Source organism: Scyliorhinus torazame, chromosome 16 (genome assembly GCF_047496885.1).
Source record: "Scyliorhinus torazame isolate Kashiwa2021f chromosome 16, sScyTor2.1, whole genome shotgun sequence".
Taxonomy (NCBI): Eukaryota; Metazoa; Chordata; class Chondrichthyes; order Carcharhiniformes; family Scyliorhinidae; genus Scyliorhinus; species Scyliorhinus torazame.
In genome coordinates this window covers 79,323,717-79,345,290 of record NC_092722.1, presented here as the reverse complement: position 1 = coordinate 79,345,290, position 21,574 = coordinate 79,323,717, and the positions used below count along the sequence as shown (strand labels likewise).

The following is a 21,574-nucleotide window of genomic DNA, read 5'->3' as shown; positions in this document are numbered from 1 at the left end:
CCCGACGGAATTGGGCCCGGTGCTGCTCCGGCGATTCTCCGGGTCCCGAGAATCGGCGTTTTTGCAATTTACTCCGCATGGCTGGGGGGCGCCAGAGGCCCGCACAGCAATCCCCCGCTCCCACCCGGCCGAGTTCCCGATGGCGTGGAACAAACATGCTGCCAGGACTCACGTGGTGGGGGGGGGCGGATGAAATCGAACACCGGCGGGGGGGGGGGGGGCCTTATGGGCGGCTGGGGGACAGGTCGGGCGAGTCAGAAGCAAGGGCGCCCGGCCGATCATGGGGGCCGACATCTTACAGCTGCCTCTGTGGTCCCAGCCCACCATGGTGCCTGGCGCCATGTTCAAAATAGCCGAGGTAATACCCAACAAAATGAACCTCCCATCACTCAATCCCATCACCTGATCCCACAGTGAAATACGCACAGCGAACAAACTGTCCTGTTGTGTAATATCTTCATCCTGTGGATTAAACATCACACCATTACATCTCCCACCACACAGTCCCCTTCAAACACTCCCAGGACAGGTACAGCTCGGGGTTAGATACAGAGTAAATCTCCCTCTACACTGCCCCATCAAACACTCCCAGGACAGATACAGCACAGGGTTAGATACAGAGTAAAGCTCCCTCTATACTGTCCTCATCAAACACTCCCAGGACAGGTACAGCATGGGGTTAGATACAGAGTAAAGCTCCCTCTACACTGTCCCCATCAAACACTCCCAGGGCAGGTACAGCACGGGGTTAGATACAGATAAAGCTCCCTCTACACTGTCCCCATCAAACACTCCCAGGACAGGTACAGCACGGGGTTAGATACAGAGTAAAGCTCCCTCTATACTGTCCCATCAAACACTCCCAGGACAGGTACAGCACCGGGTTAGATACAGAGTAAAGCTCCCTCAAAACTGTCCCCATCAATCACTCCCAGGTCAGGTACAGCACGGAGTTAGATACAGATTAAAGCTCCCTCTACACTGTCCCTATCAAACACTCCCAGGACATGTACAGCACGGGGTTAGATACAGAGTAAAGCTCCCTCACCACTGTCCCCATCAAACATTCCCAGGACAGGGACAGCACAGGGTTAGATACAGAGTAAAGCTCCCTCTACACTGTCCCCATCAAACACTCCCAGGACAGGTACAGCACGGGGTTAGATACAGAGTAAAGCTCCCTCGACACTGTCCACATCAAACACTCCCAGGACAGGTACAGCACGGGGTTAGATACAGAGTAAAGCTCCCTCTTCACTGTCCACATCAAACACTCCCAGGACAGGTACAGCATGGGCTTAGATACAGAGTAAACCTCCCTCCACACTGTCCCCATCAAACACTACCAGGACAGGTACAGCACAGGGTTAGATATAGAGTAAAGCTCCCTCTACACTGTCCCCATCAAACACTCCCAGGACAGGGACAGCACAGGGTTAGATACAGAGTAAAGCTCCCTCTACACTGTCCCCATCAAACACTCCCAGGACAGGTACAGCACGGGTTAGATACAGAGTAAAGCTCCCTCTACACTGTCCACATCAAACACTCCCAGGACAGGTCCAGCACGGGGTTAGATACAGAGTAAAGCTCCCTCTACACTGTCCACATCAAACACTCCCAGGACAGGTACAGCACGGGGTTGGATACAGAGTAAAGCTCCCTCTACACTGTCCACATCAAACACTCCCAGGACAGCTACAGCACAGGGTTAGATACAGAGTAAAGCTCCCTCTACACTGTCCACATCAAACACTCCCAGGACAGGTACAGCACGGGGTTAGATACAGAGTAAATCTCCCTCCACACTGTCCCCATCAAACACTCCCAGGACAGGTACAGCACGGGGTTAGATACAGAGTAAAGCTCCCTCTACACTGTCCCCATCAAACACTCCCAGGACAGGTACAGCACGGGGTTAAATACAGAGTAAAGCTCCCTCTGCACTGTCCACATCAAACACTCCCAGGACAGGTACAGCACGGGGTTAGATTCAGAGTAAAGCTCCCTCTACATTGTCCACATAAAACACTCCCAGGGCAGGTACAGCACGGGGTTAGATACAGAGTAAACCTCCCTCCACACTGTCCCCATCAAACACTCCCAGGACAGGTACAGCACAGGGTTAGATACAGAGTAAAGCTCCCTCTACTCTGTCCCCATCAAACACTCCCAGGACAGGTACAGCACAGGGTTAGATACAGAGTAAAGCTCCCTCTACTCGGTCCCCATCAACCACTCCCAGGACTGGTACAGCACAGGGTTAGATACAGAGTAAAGCTCCCTCTACACTGTCCCCATCAAACACTCCCAGGACAGGTACAGCACAGGGTTAGATACAGAGTAAAGCTCCCTCTACACTGTCCCCACTAAACACGCCCAGGACAGGAACAGCACGGGGTTAGATACAGAGTAAAGCTCCCTCTACACTGTCCCCATCAAACACTCCCAGGACAGGTCCAGCACGGTGTTGGATACAGAGTAAAGCTCCCTCTACACTGTCCCCATCAAACACTCCCAGGACACGTACAGCATGGGGTTAGATACAGAATAAAGCTCCCTCTACACTGTTCCCATCAAACACACCCAGGACAGGTACAGAACGAGGTCTGATGCAGAGTAAAGCTTCCTCTACACTGTCCCGATCAAACACTCCCAGGACAGGTACAGCACGGGGTTGGATACAGTGTAAAGCTCCCTCTACACTGTCCCCATCAAACACTCCCAGGACAGGTACAGCACGGGGTTAGATACAGAGTAAATCTCCCTCTACACTGTCCCCATCAAACACTCCCAGGACAGGTACAGCACGGCGTTAGATACAGAGTAAAGCTCCCTCTACACTGTCCCCATCAAACACTCCCAGGACAGGTACAGCACGGGGTTAGATACAGAGTAAAGCTCCCTCTACACTGTCCCCATCAAACACTCCCAGGATAGGTACAGCACGGGGTTAGATACAGAGTAAAGCTCCCTCTACACTGTCCCCATCAAACACTCCCAGGACAGGTACAGCACGGGGTTAGATACAGAGTAAAGCTCCCTCTACACTGTCCCCATCAAACACTCCCAGGACAGGTACAGCATGGGGTTAGATACAGAGTAAAGCTCCCACTACACTGTCCCCATCAAACACTTTCAGGACAGGTACAGCACGAGGTTAGATACAGAGTAAAGCTCCCTCTACACTGTCCCCATCAAACACTCCCAGGACAGGTACAGCACGGGGTTAGATACAGAGTAAAGCTCCCTCTACACTGTCCCCATCAAACACTTTCAGGAAAGGTATAACACGGGGTTGGGGGACAGTGTCAATCTCCCTCTATGGGACTCTGTTGGTGTCTGTTTTTTCAGTTTCGGATACCAGAATGTCTTACCCTGGACCAAATCCTCATCCAAATTTCTCGAGAAACCTGTTCAACAAGCTCTGGGTGCGATACCTGGACTGCAGTGATGAAACGCATTGCATAGAGACTGCCTGTGAGTGAGAGAGAGTGGGAGAGAGGGAGAGACAGAGACAGAGGGACAGAGAGTGAGAGAGAGATACAGAGCGAGAAAGAGAGAGAGAGAGAGAGAGAGAGACAGAGAGAGTGTGACAGAGAGAGAGTGAGAGTGAGAAAGAGAGAGAGAGTGAGAGTGAGAAAGAGAGAGACAGAGAGAGAGGGAGAGAGAGACAGAGGGAGAGAGAGAGAGACAGAGAGGGAGATACAGAGAGAGATACAGAGGGAAACGGAGTGATAGAGAGAGAAAGGGTCAGAAAAAGACAGAAGGATTGAGAGAGAGAGAGAGATGGAGGGAGAGAGTTAGAGAGAGAGATACACAGGGATACAGAGGCAGACACAGAGGGAGAAAGCGAGAGACAAAGGGAGAGAGACAGAGACAGAGACAGAGAGAGAGACAGAGAGTGAGAGAGAGAGAGAGAGAGATGGAGAGAGACAGAGCGAGAGAGAGAGACAGAGACGGAGAGAGACAGAGAGAGAGACAGAGGCAAACAGAGAGAGACAGAGAGAGCGAGATTGAGAAAGAGAGAGGGAGAGACAGAGCGAGGGACAGAGTGAGAGATACAGAGGGAAATGGAGTGAGAGAGACAGAATGACAGAGGGAGAGAGAGGGAGAAAGAGACAGAGAGTGATAGAGGGAGACAGAGGGAAATTGCAGAGAGAGAGACCACAGAGAGAGGCAGAGGCAGACACAGAAGGAGAGTGACAGAGGAAGAGAGAGAGAGCGGCAGAGGGAGAGAGAGAGGCAGAGGGAGAGAGAGAGGGGCAGAGGGAGAGAGAGACAAAGGGAGGGAGAGACCGAGACAGAGGGAGAGAGAGAGGGAAAGAGAGAGAGAGAGAGAGATAGACAGAGGGCGAGAGAGACAAAGGGAGAGAGCGAGAGCGAGAGCCAGAAAGAGAGCGAGAGCCAGAGTGTGAGAGAGAGACAGAGGGAGAGAGAGAGAGTGAGAGAGAGAGAGAGAGAGATGGAGAGAGACAGAGCGAGAGAGAGAGAGACAGAGACAGAGAGAGACGGAGAGAGACAGAGAGAGCGAGATTGAGAAAGAGAGAGGGAGAGACAGAGCGAGGGTCAGAGTGAGAGATACAGAGGGAAATGGAGTGAGAGAGACAGAATGACAGAGGGAGAGAGAGGGAGAAAGAGACAGAGAGTGATAGAGGGAAAGTGTGCAGAGAGGGAGACCACAGAGAGAGGCAGAGGCAGACACAGAGGGAGAGTGACAGAGGAAGAGAGAGAGAGCGGCAGAGGGAGAGAGAGAGGCAGAGGGAGAGAGAGAGGGGCAGAGGGGGAGAGAGACAGAGGGAGGGAGAGACCGAGACAGAGGGAGAGAGAGAGAGAAAGAGGGAGAGAGCGAGAGCGAGAGCCAGAAAGAGAGCGAGAGCCAGAAAGAGAGCGAGAGCCAGAGTGTGAGAGAGAGACAGAGGGAGAGAGAGAGGTTCCATTAGACTGGCAAGCAATGGCTGGTGCTGAGGGGCTGGAGAATGTTCCATCCATAATGCAGGGCGGGTGGACAGCACATTCCATACCATCCACTCGATCGCCTATCTCCACTTCCACAATATCGTCGGCCTCCACCACAGGCACAGCTGATCCGCTGCAGAAACCCTCATCCATGCCTTCATTTCCTCCGACATGACTATACCTCCGCCCTCCTGGCGGGTCTCTCACATTCCCCCTTCCGTCAACGTCAGCTCATCTAAAACCGTGTCCGCCACCAAACCCCTGCAACACCCCGTATCCCAACTCTCAGCACCTCCCGTTACCCCCCCCCCGTATCCTAACTCTCAGCACCTCCCGTTACCCCCACCCCCGTATCCTAACTCTCAGCACCTGCCGTTACCCCCCCGTATCCTAACTCTCAGCACCTCCCGTTACCCCCCCCCGTATCCTAACTCTCAGCACCTCCCGTTACCCCCCCGTATCCTAACTCTCAGCACCTCCCGTTACCCCCCCGTATCCTAACTCTCAGCACCTGCCGTTACCCCCCCCCCGTATCCTAACTCTCAGCACCTCCCGTTACCCCCCCCCGTATCCTAACTCTCAGCACCACCCGTTACCCCCCCGTATCCTAACTCTCAGCACCTCCCGTTACCCCCCCCCCGTATCCTAACTCTCAGCACCTGCCGTTACCCCCCCGTATCCTAACTCTCAGCACCTCCCGTTACCCCCCCCCGTATCCTAACTCTCAGCACCTCCCGTTACCCCCCCGTATCCTAACTCTCAGCACCTCCCGTTACCCCCCCCCGTATCCTAACCCTCAGCACCTCCCGTTACCCCCCCGTATCCTAACTCTCAGCACCTCCCGTTACCCCCCCCGTATCCTAACTCTCAGCACCTCCCGTTACCCCCCCGTATCCTAACTCTCAGCACCTGCCGTTACCCCCCCCCCCGTATCCTAACTCTCAGCACCTCCCGTTACCCCCCCCGTATCCTAACTCTCAGCACCTCCCGTTACCCCCCCCGTATCCTAACTCTCAGCACCTCCCGTTACCCCCCCCGTATCCTAACTCTCAGCACCTCCCGTTACCCCCCCGTATCCTAACTCTCAGCACCTGCCGTTACCCCCCCCCCCGTATCCTAACTCTCAGCACCTCCCGTTACCCCCCCCCCCCGTATCCTAACTCTCAGCACCTCCCGTTACCCCCCAGTATCCTAACTCTCAGCACCTCCCGTTACCCCCCCGTATCCTAACTCTCAGCACCTGCCGTTACCCCCCCCGTATCCTAACTCTCAGCACCTCCCGTTACCCCCCCCCCGTATCCTAACTCTCAGCACCTCCCGTTACCCCCCCCGTATCCTAACTCTCAGCACCTCCCGTTACCCGCCCCGTATCCTAACTCTCAGCACCTCCCGTTACCCCCCCCCCGTACCCTAACTCTCAGCACCTGCCGTTACCCCCCCGTATCCTAACTCTCAGCACCTCCCGTTACCCCCCCCGTATCCTAACTCTCAGCACCTCCCGTTACCCCCCCCCGTATCCTAACTCTCAGCACCTCCCGTTACCCCCCCCCCGTATCCTAACTCTCAGCATCTCCCGTTACCCCCCCGTATCCTAACTCTCAGCACCTCCCGTTACCCCCCCGTATCCTAACTCTCAGCACCTCCCGTTACCCCCACCCCCGTATCCTAACTCTCAGCACCTCCCGTTACCCCCCCGTATCCTAACTCTCAGCACCTGCCGTTACCCCCCCCCCGTATCCTAACTCTCAGCACCTCCCGTTACCCCCCACCCCCGTATCCTAACTCACAGCACCTCCCGTTACCCCCCACCCCCGTATCCTAACTCTCAGCACCTGCCGTTACCCCCCCCCCGTATCCTAACTCTCAGCACCTCCCGATACCCCCCCGTATCCTAACTCTGAGCACCTCCCGTTACCCCCCCCCCCGTATCCTAACTCTCAGCACCTGCCGTTACCCCCCCCCCCCGTATCCTAACTCTCAGCACCTCCCGTTACCCACCCGTATCCTAACTCTGAGCACCTCCCGTTACCCCCCCCCCCGTATCCTAACTCTCAGCACCTGCCGTTACCCCCCCCGTACCCTAACTCTCAGCACCTCCCGTTACCCCCCCGCATCCTAACTCTCAGCACCTCCCGTTACCCCCCCCGTATCCTAACTCTCAGCACCTCCCGTTACCCCCCCCCGCATCCTAACTCTCAGCACCTCCCGTTACCCCCCTCCGTATCCTAACTCTCAGCACCACCCGTTACCCCCCCGTATCCTAACTCTCAGCACCTCCCGTTACCCCCCCCGTATCCTAACTCTCAGCACCTCCCGTTACCCCCACCCCCGTATCCTAACTCTCAGCACCTCCCGTTATCCCCCCCCGTATCCTAACTCTCAGCACCTCCCGTTACCCCCCCCGTATCCTAACTCTCAGCACCTCCCGTTACCCCCCCCCCGTATCCTAACTCTCAGCACCTCCCGTTATCCCCCCCCCGTATCCTAACTCTCAGCACCTCCCGTTACCCCCCCCCCCGTATCCTAACTCTCAGCACCTCCCGTTACCCCCACCCCCGTATCCTAACTCTCAGCACCTCCCGTTACCCCCCCCGTATCCTAACTCTCAGCACCTGCCGTTACCCCCCCCGTATCCTAACTCTCAGCACCTCCCGTTACCCCCCCCGTATCCTAACTCTCAGCACCTCCCGTTACCCCCCCCGTATCCTAACTCTCAGCACCTCCCGTTACCCCCCCCGTATCCTAACTCTCAGCACTTCCCGTAACCCCCACCCCCGTATCCTAACTCACAGCACCTCCCGTTACCCCCCCCGTACCCTAACTCTCAGCATCTCCCGTTACCCCCCCGTATCCTAACTCTCAGCACCTCCCGTTACCCCCCCCCGTATCCTAACTCTCAGCACCACCCGTTACCCCCCCGTATCCTAACTCTCAGCACCTCCCGTTACCCCTACCCCCGTATCCTAACTCACAGCACCTCCCGTTACCCCCACCCCCGTATCCTAACTCTCAGCACCTCCCGTTACCCCCACCCCCCTTTCCTAACTCTCAGCACCTCCCGTTACCCCCACCCCCGTATCCTAACTCTCAGCACCTCCCGTTACCCCCACCCCCGTATCCTAACTCTCTGCACCTCCCATTACCCCCCTCGTATCCTAACTCTCAGCACCTCCTGTTACCACCCCCTGTATCCTACTCGCATCGCCTCCCTTTACCCCCCCTCCACTCCCCCAATCCCCCCCATATCCTAATTCGCAGTACCACCGTTACTCCACCCCCAACCCTCCGGATTCTAACTTGCAGCACCTCTTTCTCAACCCTCCGTATCCTAATTTGCAGCACCTCCTGTTACCCGATCCTCAACACCCATATCCTAACTCGCAGCACCTTCGTAACTCCACCCCTAATACTCCCCCCAGCCCCTTTAACACGCACAATCTCTGTAATCTCCTCAAGTCCCTACAATCCTCCCTATTTCTGTAATCGCTACCAGCCTCTACACTCCTCCCTATCCCTGTAATATCCTCCTTCCCGTACCAGCCTCCCCGAAGAGGTGCCGGAATGTGGCGACTAGGGGCTTTTCACAGTAACTTCATTTGAAGCCTACTTGTGACAGTAAACGATTTTCATTTCATTTCAGTCCCTCCTGTGGTGATATGCCTGTAGACAATATTGTATATAGTTGGTGGTGCAGATCATGTAACAAGGTATTCTCTTCAGAAGGTTGTTAGGTGTACACAAGGATAGTCACACATAAGTCGAGTTCCAGGAGAGTCTAAAGAAACTCTGTAATAACTTGGTCTGTGTAAGATTCCTATCGTTACCTAACCACATGCACATAAATAAAGCATTGTTCTGATTTCAACATCAACAGTTCTGTAGAATCATTGCTACACTAGATCACGGAACACAACATGGTACCAGAAGTGCTGAAGATTTTAAGGTAACGTTCGAACTGAAAGACAAAGTTAAATCGGCTGCAGAACCAACCTGGTGAATTGCGGCTATTGGTGACTCAAAGCAGTAAAAGACACTGAAGTTAGAGGTGGAAGGTTTAAAGGGACCCCACCAGCTTCAATTCACAGGTAACATAGAAAAACATTGGCGTGCTTTTAAGCAGAAATTCGGATTCTATATTGTAGCCCTTGGCCTGCAGGCACGGCCTGACGAGAGGCTTATTGCGGCAGCAAGTCCTCGAGCAGCAGATCTATATAATACCTTCACCTGTGGCAGAGAAGAGCAGAACAAGAGCTACAAGGAGGTGATAAAGCACTTTGATCAGTACTGCTCTATGAAAAATAACGAAGCATGTGAACGTGACACATTTAGTCCGCATACCCAGAAAGATGGCCTTCAATCAGAAAGCCATATTAAGATGTGTCTTGCGAGTGAGATGGCTGCACAACAAAACAGCGCACTCAGCTCGAAACATTTTGGCACCAACATAGAGGAAGACACCAGCACCATTACTACAAAGACAGCAGGTGGGTATTTTAAGCGGCCGACTGGAGCCACCATCTTGTGCCAGAAATGTGGCAACCGACAAGGCCCACGGCAATGTTCGGCCTTTGGAAAAGTTTGTTCCAGGTGTGGCCTTGTTGGTCATTTTGCGAAACTGTGTTTTTTGCGTCCTCCAGTGGACCAGATCAGATTAGTTGATGCGGTGGATGACATGTCTCTCGACAAACAGTTCTTCATCAATCTCATTGCTACCAAGGGCCAGAAGAGGCCGACCCATAAAGAAGAAGATATAATCCCAACAAATAATGACGTTTGTGAGGACAAATCTGAAGCCATCAAAACCAGGTGGAGAATGTTAGTGACGTTAAGCGACTCATTGGTACGATGCGACCTCGACATACGAACGAGAGCCAATCTCCTCAGTCGGTCCGCTTTGCACAAGCGGCACATGATCAACTAGTCGTTGATCGGCCGGGACTGCCGGTACACTGCGGTACAATAAAGATGGAGACGGCCGGTGAATGTGAACTTGAACTTTGCATGCACGACACAACACATATTACCGTTTTGTATTGTGGACATGAAAATCGGGTCCACCATAGGAGCGGATGCATGTGAATCCCTGAACTTAGTTGAGTGGCTGTACGCTCCAGTTGGCGGATGGCCAGCCAAGCTCAACAGAACCCAGTGAGGTACGAAAGTGCAGTCATTCGATGAGGATTCAGCAGAAATCCAGGCAGAAGATGATGAATCAAATGGAGAAAAGGAAGAGCCACACAGTATTCCAGTTCCTGGTTAATAGTCTTCAAGAAGGTGCATGTGTTCAGAGGCATGATACGGGAGCATGATGAGCCCGTATTAAAGCATCTACAAAATGTGAATGTTAAATGTTCAGAGCACGAGAAGCCGAGGAGCTTCACTCTGGAGTTTAAGTTCGAGCCCAATGAGTATTTTACAAATGAGGTGATTACGAAAGTATACAGATGGAATCGCAGCCCGACAAGCTTGAATCTTCATTCTTTGACGAGCTAGAAATAATAGGGTGCACAGGCTGCCAGATTGAGTGGAAGAAAGGGGAAAATGTCACATTGAAAACAATTAAAACTAAGCCGAAGTTCGAATCACTCACAGAAAAGTTACGAAAACTGTACCAAATGAATCTTTCTTTAATTTCTTCAGTCCTCCTGAAGTTCCACAGGGTGGAATGTCAAATAAGAGCATGGCAGCGAAACTCAAAGCTGAATTTGAAATTGGCTGTCTCCTCCGTGAACACATAATTCCGTGTGCAATGTTATATTTCACAGGGGAAATCATTGCAGACGATGCTGATTCTGACGATGAGTACTACAAAGACATGTATGCTGACCTCGAAGATGAGGCGGAAAGTAATGGCGTGGAAGGTGAGCCCGATGAAGACGAATATGAAATGCTCGGAAATTAATTTTGCAGGAGCAAAGACGGGCTTAATGAAGAGGCCCAAGATGTGCTGCTCCGCTGGTTTGGCAGGAATGACGAGGTGGTAACAAGGGATGCCCAGACCACGCTGGACACTGAGAAGGGTGAGAGCTCTGAGTTGGCGCATTCCAAAGTAAAAACTGAGATCTCAGTGGCTTATACCTTCCAGAGAGCTGCAGTTTGGAGGAAAAGAGCTTGTGGAGTGTCTGTGTTTTGCAGTGAAATGGTTTTGCTGTGATCTCTGCCATGAAAGACTATCTCTGGATCATTTGGGTGATTTAAACTCATAATAGTAAAGCCTTTAACCTGATGTGTTTCTGTTTAAATGTGTTAAGTCTCTTGGAAGTTTGAAGGAACATTTTGAGGAATTATTTACTGTTGTAATATTTTATCTTTGAAGGGGTGTTAAGAGATTCAATGTTTATTTAAGATTTTAAGTTGAGTTCATGGAATAAACATTGTTTTGTGTTTAAAAACCCACATGTCCATAATTGTAATCCCACACCTAGGGAACAAGCCGTATGCTAGGAAAAGCAACAAATCCATTAAAGGGAGAGGTTGGTTGAACTCATGGTACAGTTTGGGGTTCTGAAAACGCCTCGCCCATAACAATTGGGGGCTCGTCCGGGATCAAAGTCTATCTATTGGATTGGCTTTTGTGAACTTAAAGACAGTGAAGGATTGTTGCTTTTCCGGTGTGGTATTTTAGTTTAAGTGTGTTGTGGACAATGGCTCTTTCAGAGGCTCAGATGTTTTTGGGGGTGGAGACTGTCACACGCAGTACTTTACGGACAGAGACGAAAAGCAGACTGTTGGGTCTGGCAAAAACATTGCAGTTAACATTACCTGACAAAATGCGAAAAGATGAGGTAATTATGGCGGTGGTTAAGCATTTAAAGTTGCCTGAGATAGAGATTGACTTATGGGAAATGGCAAAAATTCAGGTGCAAATTAAACAAATGGAACATGAGAAAGAATTAAAGCGGCTTGGATACGAGAGAGAGTGGTAAAAGAAAGAGAATAAGATAGAGAGGAAAAAGAAAAGGAGAGAGAAGAAAGAAACAAAGAAAGAGATAAGAGAGGAAAGGGAAAAAGAGAGTTTGAACTTCGGAAAATGGCTCTGAAACATTGGCAGACGCAAAGGGACACGTACAGTTGGAGGAGATGGATGAGGATTGTGAGACAGAGAGTCATAGTCGAAGACGTGGTGGGGATCTATTTAAATATGTCCAAGCATTGCCAAGGTTTGACGAGAAGGAGGTAGACCCCTTTTTCATTTCATTTGAGAAGGTAGCTAAACAAATGCAATGGCCACAGGACATGTGGGTGTTACTGATTCAAACAAAGCTGGTAGGTCGGGCTAGTGAAGTGTCTGCATCACTACCGGATGAGGTATCTGGAACGTATGAGGAGGTGAAGAAATCCATCTTAAGTGCATATAAGCTAGTGCCTGAAGCTAACAGACAAAGGTTTAGAAATTTAAGGAAAGAATTTGGTCAAACATACATGGAGTTTGAAAGGCTCAAACAGAGTAATTTTGATTGGTGGATAAGGGCTTTGAAAATAGACCAAACGTATGAAGCTCTCAGAGAAATTATACTTTTGGAGGAGTTTAAAAATTCAATTCCTGATGTAGTGAGAACTCATGTGGAAGAACAGAGGGTTAAAACTGCGAGATTAGCAGCGGAAATGGCAGATAATTATGAATTAGTTCATAAATCAAAGATTGGTTTCCAACATCAGTTTCCGCCGGTGAGGGATAGAAACTGGGGACATGAGAAATACTCAAGTGATAAAGGTAAAGGCGATCTGATGGGAGACAATAAAGAGAGTGTACCTCAGATTAAAGAGAAATCCAGGAGGGTGGAAAAGAAATGAAAAGTTTCAGATGTTTTCACTGTAATAAACTAGGCCGTGTAAAGTCACAGTGTTGGTGGTTGAAGAAAAGCATTGGAAAGGCTGATGTGGTAAAACAGGATAAGACAGTGAGGTTTGTTAGAGTGGTAAAGGAAAGCCCAAGGGAAGCGAAGGAGGTGCAAATTATTGTACAGCCTGTTCAAGAAGTAATTGTTAAGAAGGTGCCAGATGTATTTAAAGAATTTACTTGTGTGGGTAAAGTTTACTCGTGTGTATCAGGAGCAGCAGGTAAAGAAGTCACAATTTTAAGAGATACAGGGGTTAGTCAATCTTTAATGGTAAGAGATGAGGAATTATGTAGTTTGGGAAGCATGTTGCCAGAAAAGGTGGTGATATGTGGAATTCAGGGTAAGAGGAGTTCCATTATATAAGGTAAGGTTGGAAAGTCCAGTGAAGAGTGGTGAAGTGGTAAGTGGAGTAATAGATAAACTATCTTGTCCAGGAATACAGTTTATCTTGGGTAATGATGTAGCTGGATCGCTGGTGGGAGTGATGTCTGCTGTGGTTGATAAGCCAGTGGAAAATTAGACAACTGAAGTGTTGAAGGACGAATATCCTGGCATTTTTCCGGATTGTGTGGTAACAAGGTCGCAAAGTCACAGGTTAAGACAAGAGGAGAAATCAAAGAGTGAAGATGAAGTTGAAGTGCAATTATCAGAAACGATTTTTGATCAGATGGTTGAAAAAGAACAAGAACAGGCGGAGGATGAGGCGGATATTTTTAGTTCAGGAAAATTGGCGGAGTTACAACAGAAAGATGTAGAAATAAAACGGATATACAGAAAGCATATACGGAAGAGGAATCTGAGAGTATACCAGAGTGTTATTACCGTAAAAATGATGTCTTGATGAGAAAATGGAGACCTGTACATATGCAGGCGGATGAAAAGTGGGCAGAAGTTCATCAAATAGTATTGCGGTAGGGTATAGAAAGGAGGTGTTGCGAGTTGCACATGAGGTACCAGTGGGAGGTCATTTGGGAATAAGGAAAACTCAAACTAAAATCCAGAAACATTTTTATTGGCCTGGACTACATAAAGATGTAGTTCAATTTTGTCAATCATGTCACACATGTCAAGTGATAAAAGCAGTGATAAAACCAGCGCCCTTAATACCCATTCCAGCATTTGAGGAACCTTTTACGAGGGTCATAATTGATTGTGTAGGACCGCTTCCTAAAACAAAAAGTGGGAATCAATATCTTTTGACTATAATGGATGTGTCTACTAGGTTTCCAGAGGCCATTCCAGTACGGAATATTACCGCTAAAAGGATTGTGGAGAAGTTACTTAAATTCTTTACTAGATATGGACTACCCACAGAAATTCAATCGGATCAAGGATCAAATTTTACTTCAAAGCTATTCAAAGAAGTTGTGGATAGCTGAGGAATAAAACAATTTAAATCAACTGCGTTCCATCCAGAATCGCAGGGAGCGTTAGAAAGGTGGCATCAGACATTAAAGACAATGTTGAGGGCGTATTGTCAAGATTATCCAGAGGATTGGGATAAAGGAATTCCATTCGTATTGTTTGCAATTAGGGATACACCTAATGAGTCTACCAAATTTAGTCCTTTTGAACTAATTTTTGGTCATGAGGTAAGAGGACCACTTAAATTGATTAAGGAAAAATTGGTGAGTGAGAAATCGGAAATTACACTATTGGATTACGTGTCCAATTTTATTGAACGATTAAATAGAGCAGGTGAATTGGCTAGACAACATTTGAAAGTTGCACAAAATGTGATGAAGCGGGTTGTTACCAATGGTAGGTGAGCCTTTAAAAGCTAGGTTTTGTGGACCGCATCAGATTGAAAGGAAATTAAGTGAGATGAATTATGTGGTAAAAACACCAGATAGAAGGAAGACTCACCAAGTGTGTCATGTGAATATGCTTAAAAGGTACTTTGAAAGGGAAGGAGAGAAAAAGGAGGTTTTAATGATTCTAACTCAAAGTGACAAACCAAATCCAGATGACTGTGAATTTGACATACCTCAAATTAAATTGGAAAATGAGGATGTTCTTAAAAATTGGGATGAATTGTTAAGTTACCTTCCAGAGGAAAAACAAACTGACCTGAAAGAGTTATTGCTATCACATGGGCAAGTTTGTAGAGATAAATTGGGAAGTATTAAAATGGCTATACATGATGTAGCTTTGGGAAATGCTGTTCATATCAAACAACATCCATACAGACTTAATCCTTTAAAATTGGCACAGGTTAACAGAGAGATTGAGAGTATGCTGAAGAATGGCATAATTGAAGTGGGTTGCAGCCAATGGAGCTCACCCATAGTGATGGTATCTAGACCAGACGGTACCCAACGGTTGTGTGTGGACTATCGAAAGGTGAATGTAGTTACAAGAATGGACTCTTATCCTAGCCCACGTTTGAAGGATTGCATAGAGAAAGTGGGACAATCTGCTTTTATTTCCAACTTCCATACATGGAAAGAACACGTACAACATCGTATGGAGTTCTTCGATCGACTTCAAGCGGCGGGTTTGGTGATGAACCTAGCCGAAAGTGAATTTGAAGATGCCCGAATCACTTTCCTTGCGGAGTTTCCGATACCTTCAAGACAAAGGGAAATAATGCGATCTCTTAGCATGAATGAATTTGATCGAATCTTTGCGCAAAAGATTTGTAGCGTGATTACGCCACTGATGGACTTGCTAAAGAAACGTAAAAAATGTCAATGGACAGCGGACTTTCGACAGGCGTTTGACTGCCTGAAAGCTGTGATCACCAATGCTCCTGTATTGGAGAATTGCAAGGGACTCTGTGGTCAGATTGAACTAAGGTATCTGATTCTAAAGAGAAATGCCAAGGAGTAGAGGAATGGATGGATCTTGCAGAGACTTTCTTGTTCAAAATGACTGTCAATCGAGAAGGATTTTGGTTGCAGGAAGCAGAACAAAGAAAAATGGACTATTATTATACCTGTTTGCGAGTGTTGTTTTCTTTAAATGAAAATGTATATTTACTGTGTGCATTTCTTAGTGGATGGTGCAAAAGTGAAAAATGAAACCATTTTGAAGTTTTTTCTTGGGGGGAGGTGTCATGTGAGATTGCCTTTAAGAAATGGATGTTTAAGCAATGTACCTTTAAGAAAATGCAGTGATGTCAGAGTGTGGGTGGAGCTGGGTTTTAGGTCAGCCATTTTGAAGTTTGTGTTTGAAAAAGAGCTGGTGTGTGTCTGTGTGTTTCCAGAGAGCTGCAGTTTGAAAAAGCAGCTTGTGTATGTCTCTGTGTTTCCAGAGAGCTGCAGTTTGGAGGAAAAGAACTTGGGGAGTGTCTGTGTTTTGCAGTGAGCTGGATTTGCTGTGATCTCTGCCATGAAAGACCATCTCAGGATCATTTGGGTGATTTTAACTCATAATAGAAAAGCCTTTAACCTGATGTGATTCTGTTTAAAGGTGTTAAGTCTCTTGGAAGTTTGAAGGAACATTTTGAGGAATTATTTACTGTTGTAAAATTTTCGGAGTTATCTTTGAAGTAAGGGGTGTAAAGAGATTCAATGTTTATTTAAGATGTTAAGTTGAGTTCATGGAATAAACATTGTTTTGTGTTTAAAAACCCACGTGTCCATAATTGTAATCCCACACCTCGGGAACAAGCCGTGTGCCAGGAAAAACAACAAATCCATTAAAGGGAGAGGTTGGTTGAACGCCATGATACAGTTTGGGGTTCTAAAAACGCCTCGCCCATAACACAAGCTAGCACCAGACATTGTACCAATCTTAGAGAAACTTGCTCCAGAGGCACTTGGTGAATCGTTTCTGGCCTCTGAAATGGTTCTGGTAATGAATTCCCTGTTTCTCGAGGTTACTCCACTGGAAAATGAGTTAGAGGAGCTGATGATGATATCGCTATTCAGCTCGACGGATCACACACATATACTAGCGTAAGACCAAGATGACCTATTGCCTGGATCGTCAGGGCCAGAGAGTGTTTGCGTCGTCATTTCCAGTGATGAGGTGACATTGAGTGTTTCTCCTGCAAGCCAAGGGACCTGCTGTTGTAGGTGTGACTTCCACCCAGGCACCAGAGAGCGAGGCTCTGCAACCTCCAGATGAGGGCGCAGAATTGGGTGTGGCCACGCAATCCCGTGGAGGCATACCGGCGCCACAGGCCCCAACTGAGGATCCGCGCACTTCCATGCACAAGGTGCCAACCAGCACTGGGAGAGGCACTGCCAAACCCAAACATAAAAAGAAAAGAATTTGCAAGATAATCGTAAAAACAAAAGAGGAAGAGGAGAGGAGTGGGCGAGCTAGCTCATTCCACTGGCAAAAATAAAAGAGGTGGTGAAGTCATGATTGACAAGCCAGAGACAGAAAACAGACAGCGAAGCAGCAAACAGCGTCATAGCAAGAAACAAAAAAAAAAACTGCTGACGCACGTGTGGCTATCTTGGATGCAGACCTTCCAAAGACACAGAGTAAAGAGGAAACGAAGCAAGAGACTGGCACGCAAACCAATCTTCAAAAAGGCTGGCAACAGCCCAAGTGATCAGAGGGGCGATCCCGTGAGGGAGACACAATGAGCTGTTAAAGAGACGGACACTGACTAGGCACATCATGTCCATGGGCACCCTAGTTAAATCTGTTTACATTGTTATGCATATCACAAATGTATAAAGTAGTTAGTAACCAGGCTTGTACGTAAACATTAATATTTCCTAAGGAAGGGGGATGTGTATTGCCTGTAGACAATATTGTATACAGTTGGTGATGCAACCTCCAACCAGCAGGTGGCGGTACAGATCTACCATGAGGTCTCGAGACAATGGTCATGTGACATGGCACTCTCTTCAGAAGGTTGTAAGGTGCACACAAGGACAGTCTCACATAAGTCGAGTTCCAGAAGAGTCCATAGAAACTCTGTAATAACTTAGTCTGTATAAGATTCCTGTCGTTACAGAACCACGTGTACATACATGAAACATTATTCTGATTTAGACATCAGCAGTTCTGTTGAATCATTGCGAGACAAGGTAACAGAACACAACACCCATATCCCTCCCTTATCTCTGTAACCTCCTACAGTCCCTAAAACACTCCCTATCTCTGTAACCTCCTCCAGTCCCTACACTCCTCCTCGTCTCTGTAACCTCCTCCAGCCCCTACACCCCCCCTATCTCTGTAACCTATTCCAGCCCTTGCAACGCTCCCATTCTCTGTAACCTCCTCCAGCTCCTGCACTCCTCCCTATCTCTGTAACCTCCTCCAGCCCCTACATTCCTCCCTATCTCTGTAACCGCCTTCAGCCCCAACACTCCTCCCTACCTCTGTAACCTACTCCAGCCCCTCCAACCCTCCCATTCTCTGTAACCTGCACCAGAACCGACAAAACCCAGAGATCTCGGCTCTGCTCCAATTCTGACCTCTTGACCTTCTTCCCAATTCCCATTGCTCCAAAGTCAAGTGGACCCACAAAAATGGAATTCTCTTCCTGAAAGGTCTCCGCACTCCACTTAATGCTGAGCTCTCTGTTCACGATATTGGTCGGTCCCGGATAAAGGTTCCGTCTCAGTTCCTGGGTCAATTCCATATCCAATAGGCTACCTCAGAAATTCAACTCCTTTTCACATTTCCCCCCCTGAGCTGAGAGTTCCTCACCTTTCTCAAATATGCTTTCGAATGGATCGTGAGGCAGAGAGAGAGGCACTTGACAGAACTTGGCAAGTCGCTGTAGATCCGTCACCATATAGCTGAATTTATTTGGAACCAAAGCAGGTGGTTTATTACCTGGAATGGATTCATACAGAAATCAGTGAACAAAGTGAGCCCATTTCTTTATTAGACCTGAGCCAATTACAGTGCCTGTCCCACAAGTCAGTGTTGAGGGAGCATCGCACAGTCGGAGGGTCAGTACTGAGGGAGCACCGCACTGTCGGAGGGTCAGTACTGTGGGAGCACCGCACTGTCAGAGGTTCAGTACTGAAGGAGCGCCGCACTGTCAGTGGGTCAGTACTGTGTGAGCACCACACTGTCAGAGGGTCAGTACTGTGGGAGCACCGCATTGTCAGAGGTTCAGTACTGAAGGAGCGCTGCACTGTCGGAGGTTCAGTACTGAGGGAGTGCCGCACTGTCGGAGGGTCAGTACTGTGGGAGTACCGCACTGTCAGAGGTTCAGTACTGAAGGAGTGCCGCACTGTCGGAGGTTCAGTACTGAGGGAGTGCCGCACTGTCGGAGGGTCAGTACTGAGGGAGTGCTGCACTGTCTGAGGGTCAGTACTGAGGGAGCGCCGTACTGTCGTCAGAAGGTCAGTACTGAGGGAGCATCGCACTGTCGGAGGGTCAGTACTGAGGGAGCACCGCAATGTCGGAGGATCAGTACTGAGGGAGCACTGCACTGTTGGAGGGTCAGTACTGAGGGAGCATCACACGGTCGGAGGGTCAGGACTGAGGGAGTGCCGCACTGTCAGAGGGTCAGTACTGAGGAAGCGCAGCACTGTCAGAGGGTCAGTACTGTGTGAGCACCACACTGTCAGAGGGTCAGTACTGAGGGAGTGCTGCACTGTCAGAGGGTCAGTACTGAGGGTGTGCCGCACTGTCAGAGGGTCAGTACTGAGGGAGTGCTGCACTGTCAGAGGGTCAGTACTGAGGGAGTGCCGCACTGTCAGAGGGTCAGTACTGAGGGAGTGCTGCACTGTCTGAGGGTCAGTACTGAGGGAGTGCTGCACTGTCTGAGGGTCAGTACTGAGGGAGTGCTGCACTGTATGAGGGTCAGTACTGAGGGAGAGCTGCACTGTCAGAGGATCAGTACTGAGGGAGCGCCGTACTGTCGTCAGAAGGTCAGCACTGAGGGAGCATCACACTGTCGGAGGGTCAGTACTGAGGGAGCACCGCACTGTCGGAGGGTCAGTACTGAGGGAGCACCCCAATGTCGGAGGGTCAGTACTGAGGGAGCACTGCACTGTCGGAGGGTCAGTACTGAGGGAGCATTACACTGTCGGAGGGTCAGTACTGAGGGAGCACTGCACTGTCAGAGGGTCAGTACTGAGGGAGCACCGCACTGTCGGAGGGTCAGTACTGAGGGAGCACTGCACTGTCGGAGGGTCAGTACTGAGGGAGCATTACACTGTCGGAGGGTCAGTACTGAGGGAGCACTGCACTGTCAGAGGGTCAGTACTGAGGGAGCACCGCACTGTCGGAGGGTCAGTACTGAGGGAGCACTGCACTGTCAGAGGGTCAGTACTGAGGGAGCATCACACGGTCGGAGGGTCAGGACTGAGGGAGCGCCGCACTGTCAGAGGGTCAGTACTGAGGGAGCACTGCACTGTCAGAGGGTCAGTACTGAGGGAGCGCCGCACTGTCGGAGGGTCAGTACTGAGGGAGCGCCGCACTGTCAGAGGGTCAGTACTGAGGGAGTGCCGCACTGTCAGAGGGTCAGTATTGAGGGAGCATCACACGGTCGGAGGGTCAGGGCTGAGGGAGAGCCGCACTGTCGGAGGGTCAGTACTGAAGGAGCGCCGCACTGTCAGAGGGTCAGTACTGAGGGAGTGCTGCACTGTCAGAGGGTCAGTACTGAGAGAGTGCCGCAATGTCAGAGGGTCAGGACTGAGGGAGAGCCGCACTGTCGGAGGGTCAGTACTGAAGGAGCGCCGCACTGTCAGAGGGTCAGTACTGAGGGAGAGCCGCACTGTCAGAGGTTCAGTACTGAGGGAGTGCTGCACTGTCAGAGGGTCAGGACTGAGGGAGAGCCGCACTGTCGGAGGGTCAGTACTGAGGGAGAGCCGCACTGTCGGAGGTTCAGTACTGAGGGCGAGCTGCACTGTCGGAGGGTCAGTACTGAGGGAGTGCCGCACTGTCGGAGGGTCAGTGCTGAGGGAGAGCCGCACTGTCGGAGAGCCAGTACTGAGAGAGTGCTGCATTGCCGAAGGGTCAGTACTGAGGGAGTGCAAAACCTGTAAGCATTGTGAACTGTGGGGAGGATCGTATTGAACCTGAAAAGGACACAGACAATTTGTTGGAATGGGCTGAGACGTGGCAGATACCATTTAACACAGATAAATGTGAAGTGATTCATTTTATTAGAGTAGAACCTGGAGTGAGATTATAGAAGGAGGGTTACAACTCGGAAAAGGGTGAAAGAGCAGAGGGGCCTGGGTGTGTCAATCATTGAAGGTGGCAGGACAGGCAGAGATAATGGGACAAGGCAGAGAGAGCAGTTAATAAAAGACACAGTATCCTGGGCTTTATTCACTGGAGCGTAGCGAACAGGAGCCAGGAGGTTATGTTGAATTTGTCTGAGACACTCGTTCAACCTCACGTCCAGTTCTGGAGCTCTGCACTGAAGGGAAGGATTTGAAGGCAGTGGACAGAGAGAGAGAGAGAAAGAGAGAGAGAGGAAGACAGAGAGAGACAAGAAAGACAGAAAGAGACCAAAAAGAGACAGATGGGGAGAGTGTGAGAGAAAGTGAGAGAGAGAGAAAAAGTGAGAGAAAGTGAGAGAGAAAGTGAGAGAATGAGTATGTGCGTGTGAAAGAGTGAGTGTGAGTGAGACAGTGAGAGAAAGTGAGAGCTTGTGAGTGTGTGTATGAGAATGAGTGTGAGCGAAAGTGAGAGATAATGAGCGAGTGTGCATGTGAGAGTGAGTGTGAGTGACTGACAGAGTGAGAAGAGAGTGAGAGTGTGAGTGTGAGAGAGAGGCTAAGAGAGAGTGACTGAGAGAGCGTGCATGAGTGAGAGACAGTGAGAGAGGCTGAGAGACAGAGCGAGAGAGATACTGAGTGAGTGAGCGTGAGTGAGTGATTGAGTGAGAGTGAGAG

The 21,574-nt window shown here is 49.5% G+C and overlaps 1 protein-coding gene across 5 annotated transcripts in view; it reads right to left on the bottom strand.

The window, feature by feature from the left end:
- The window catches only part of LOC140392896 (glutathione S-transferase kappa 1-like), an 80,129-nt gene that overhangs the window by 42,199 nt on the left and 16,356 nt on the right, over nt 1–21,574 (bottom strand). For all 5 annotated transcript variants that reach the window (XM_072478662.1, XM_072478664.1, XM_072478663.1 and 2 more), the window contains exons 4-6: nt 18,420–18,548; nt 3,378–3,478; nt 427–462 (exon numbers count right to left, since the gene is read on the bottom strand). In XM_072478662.1, coding sequence (XP_072334763.1) covers nt 427–462; nt 3,378–3,478; nt 18,420–18,548 — 266 coding nt within the window. The remainder of the gene's footprint in view (nt 1–426; nt 463–3,377; nt 3,479–18,419; nt 18,549–21,574) is intronic.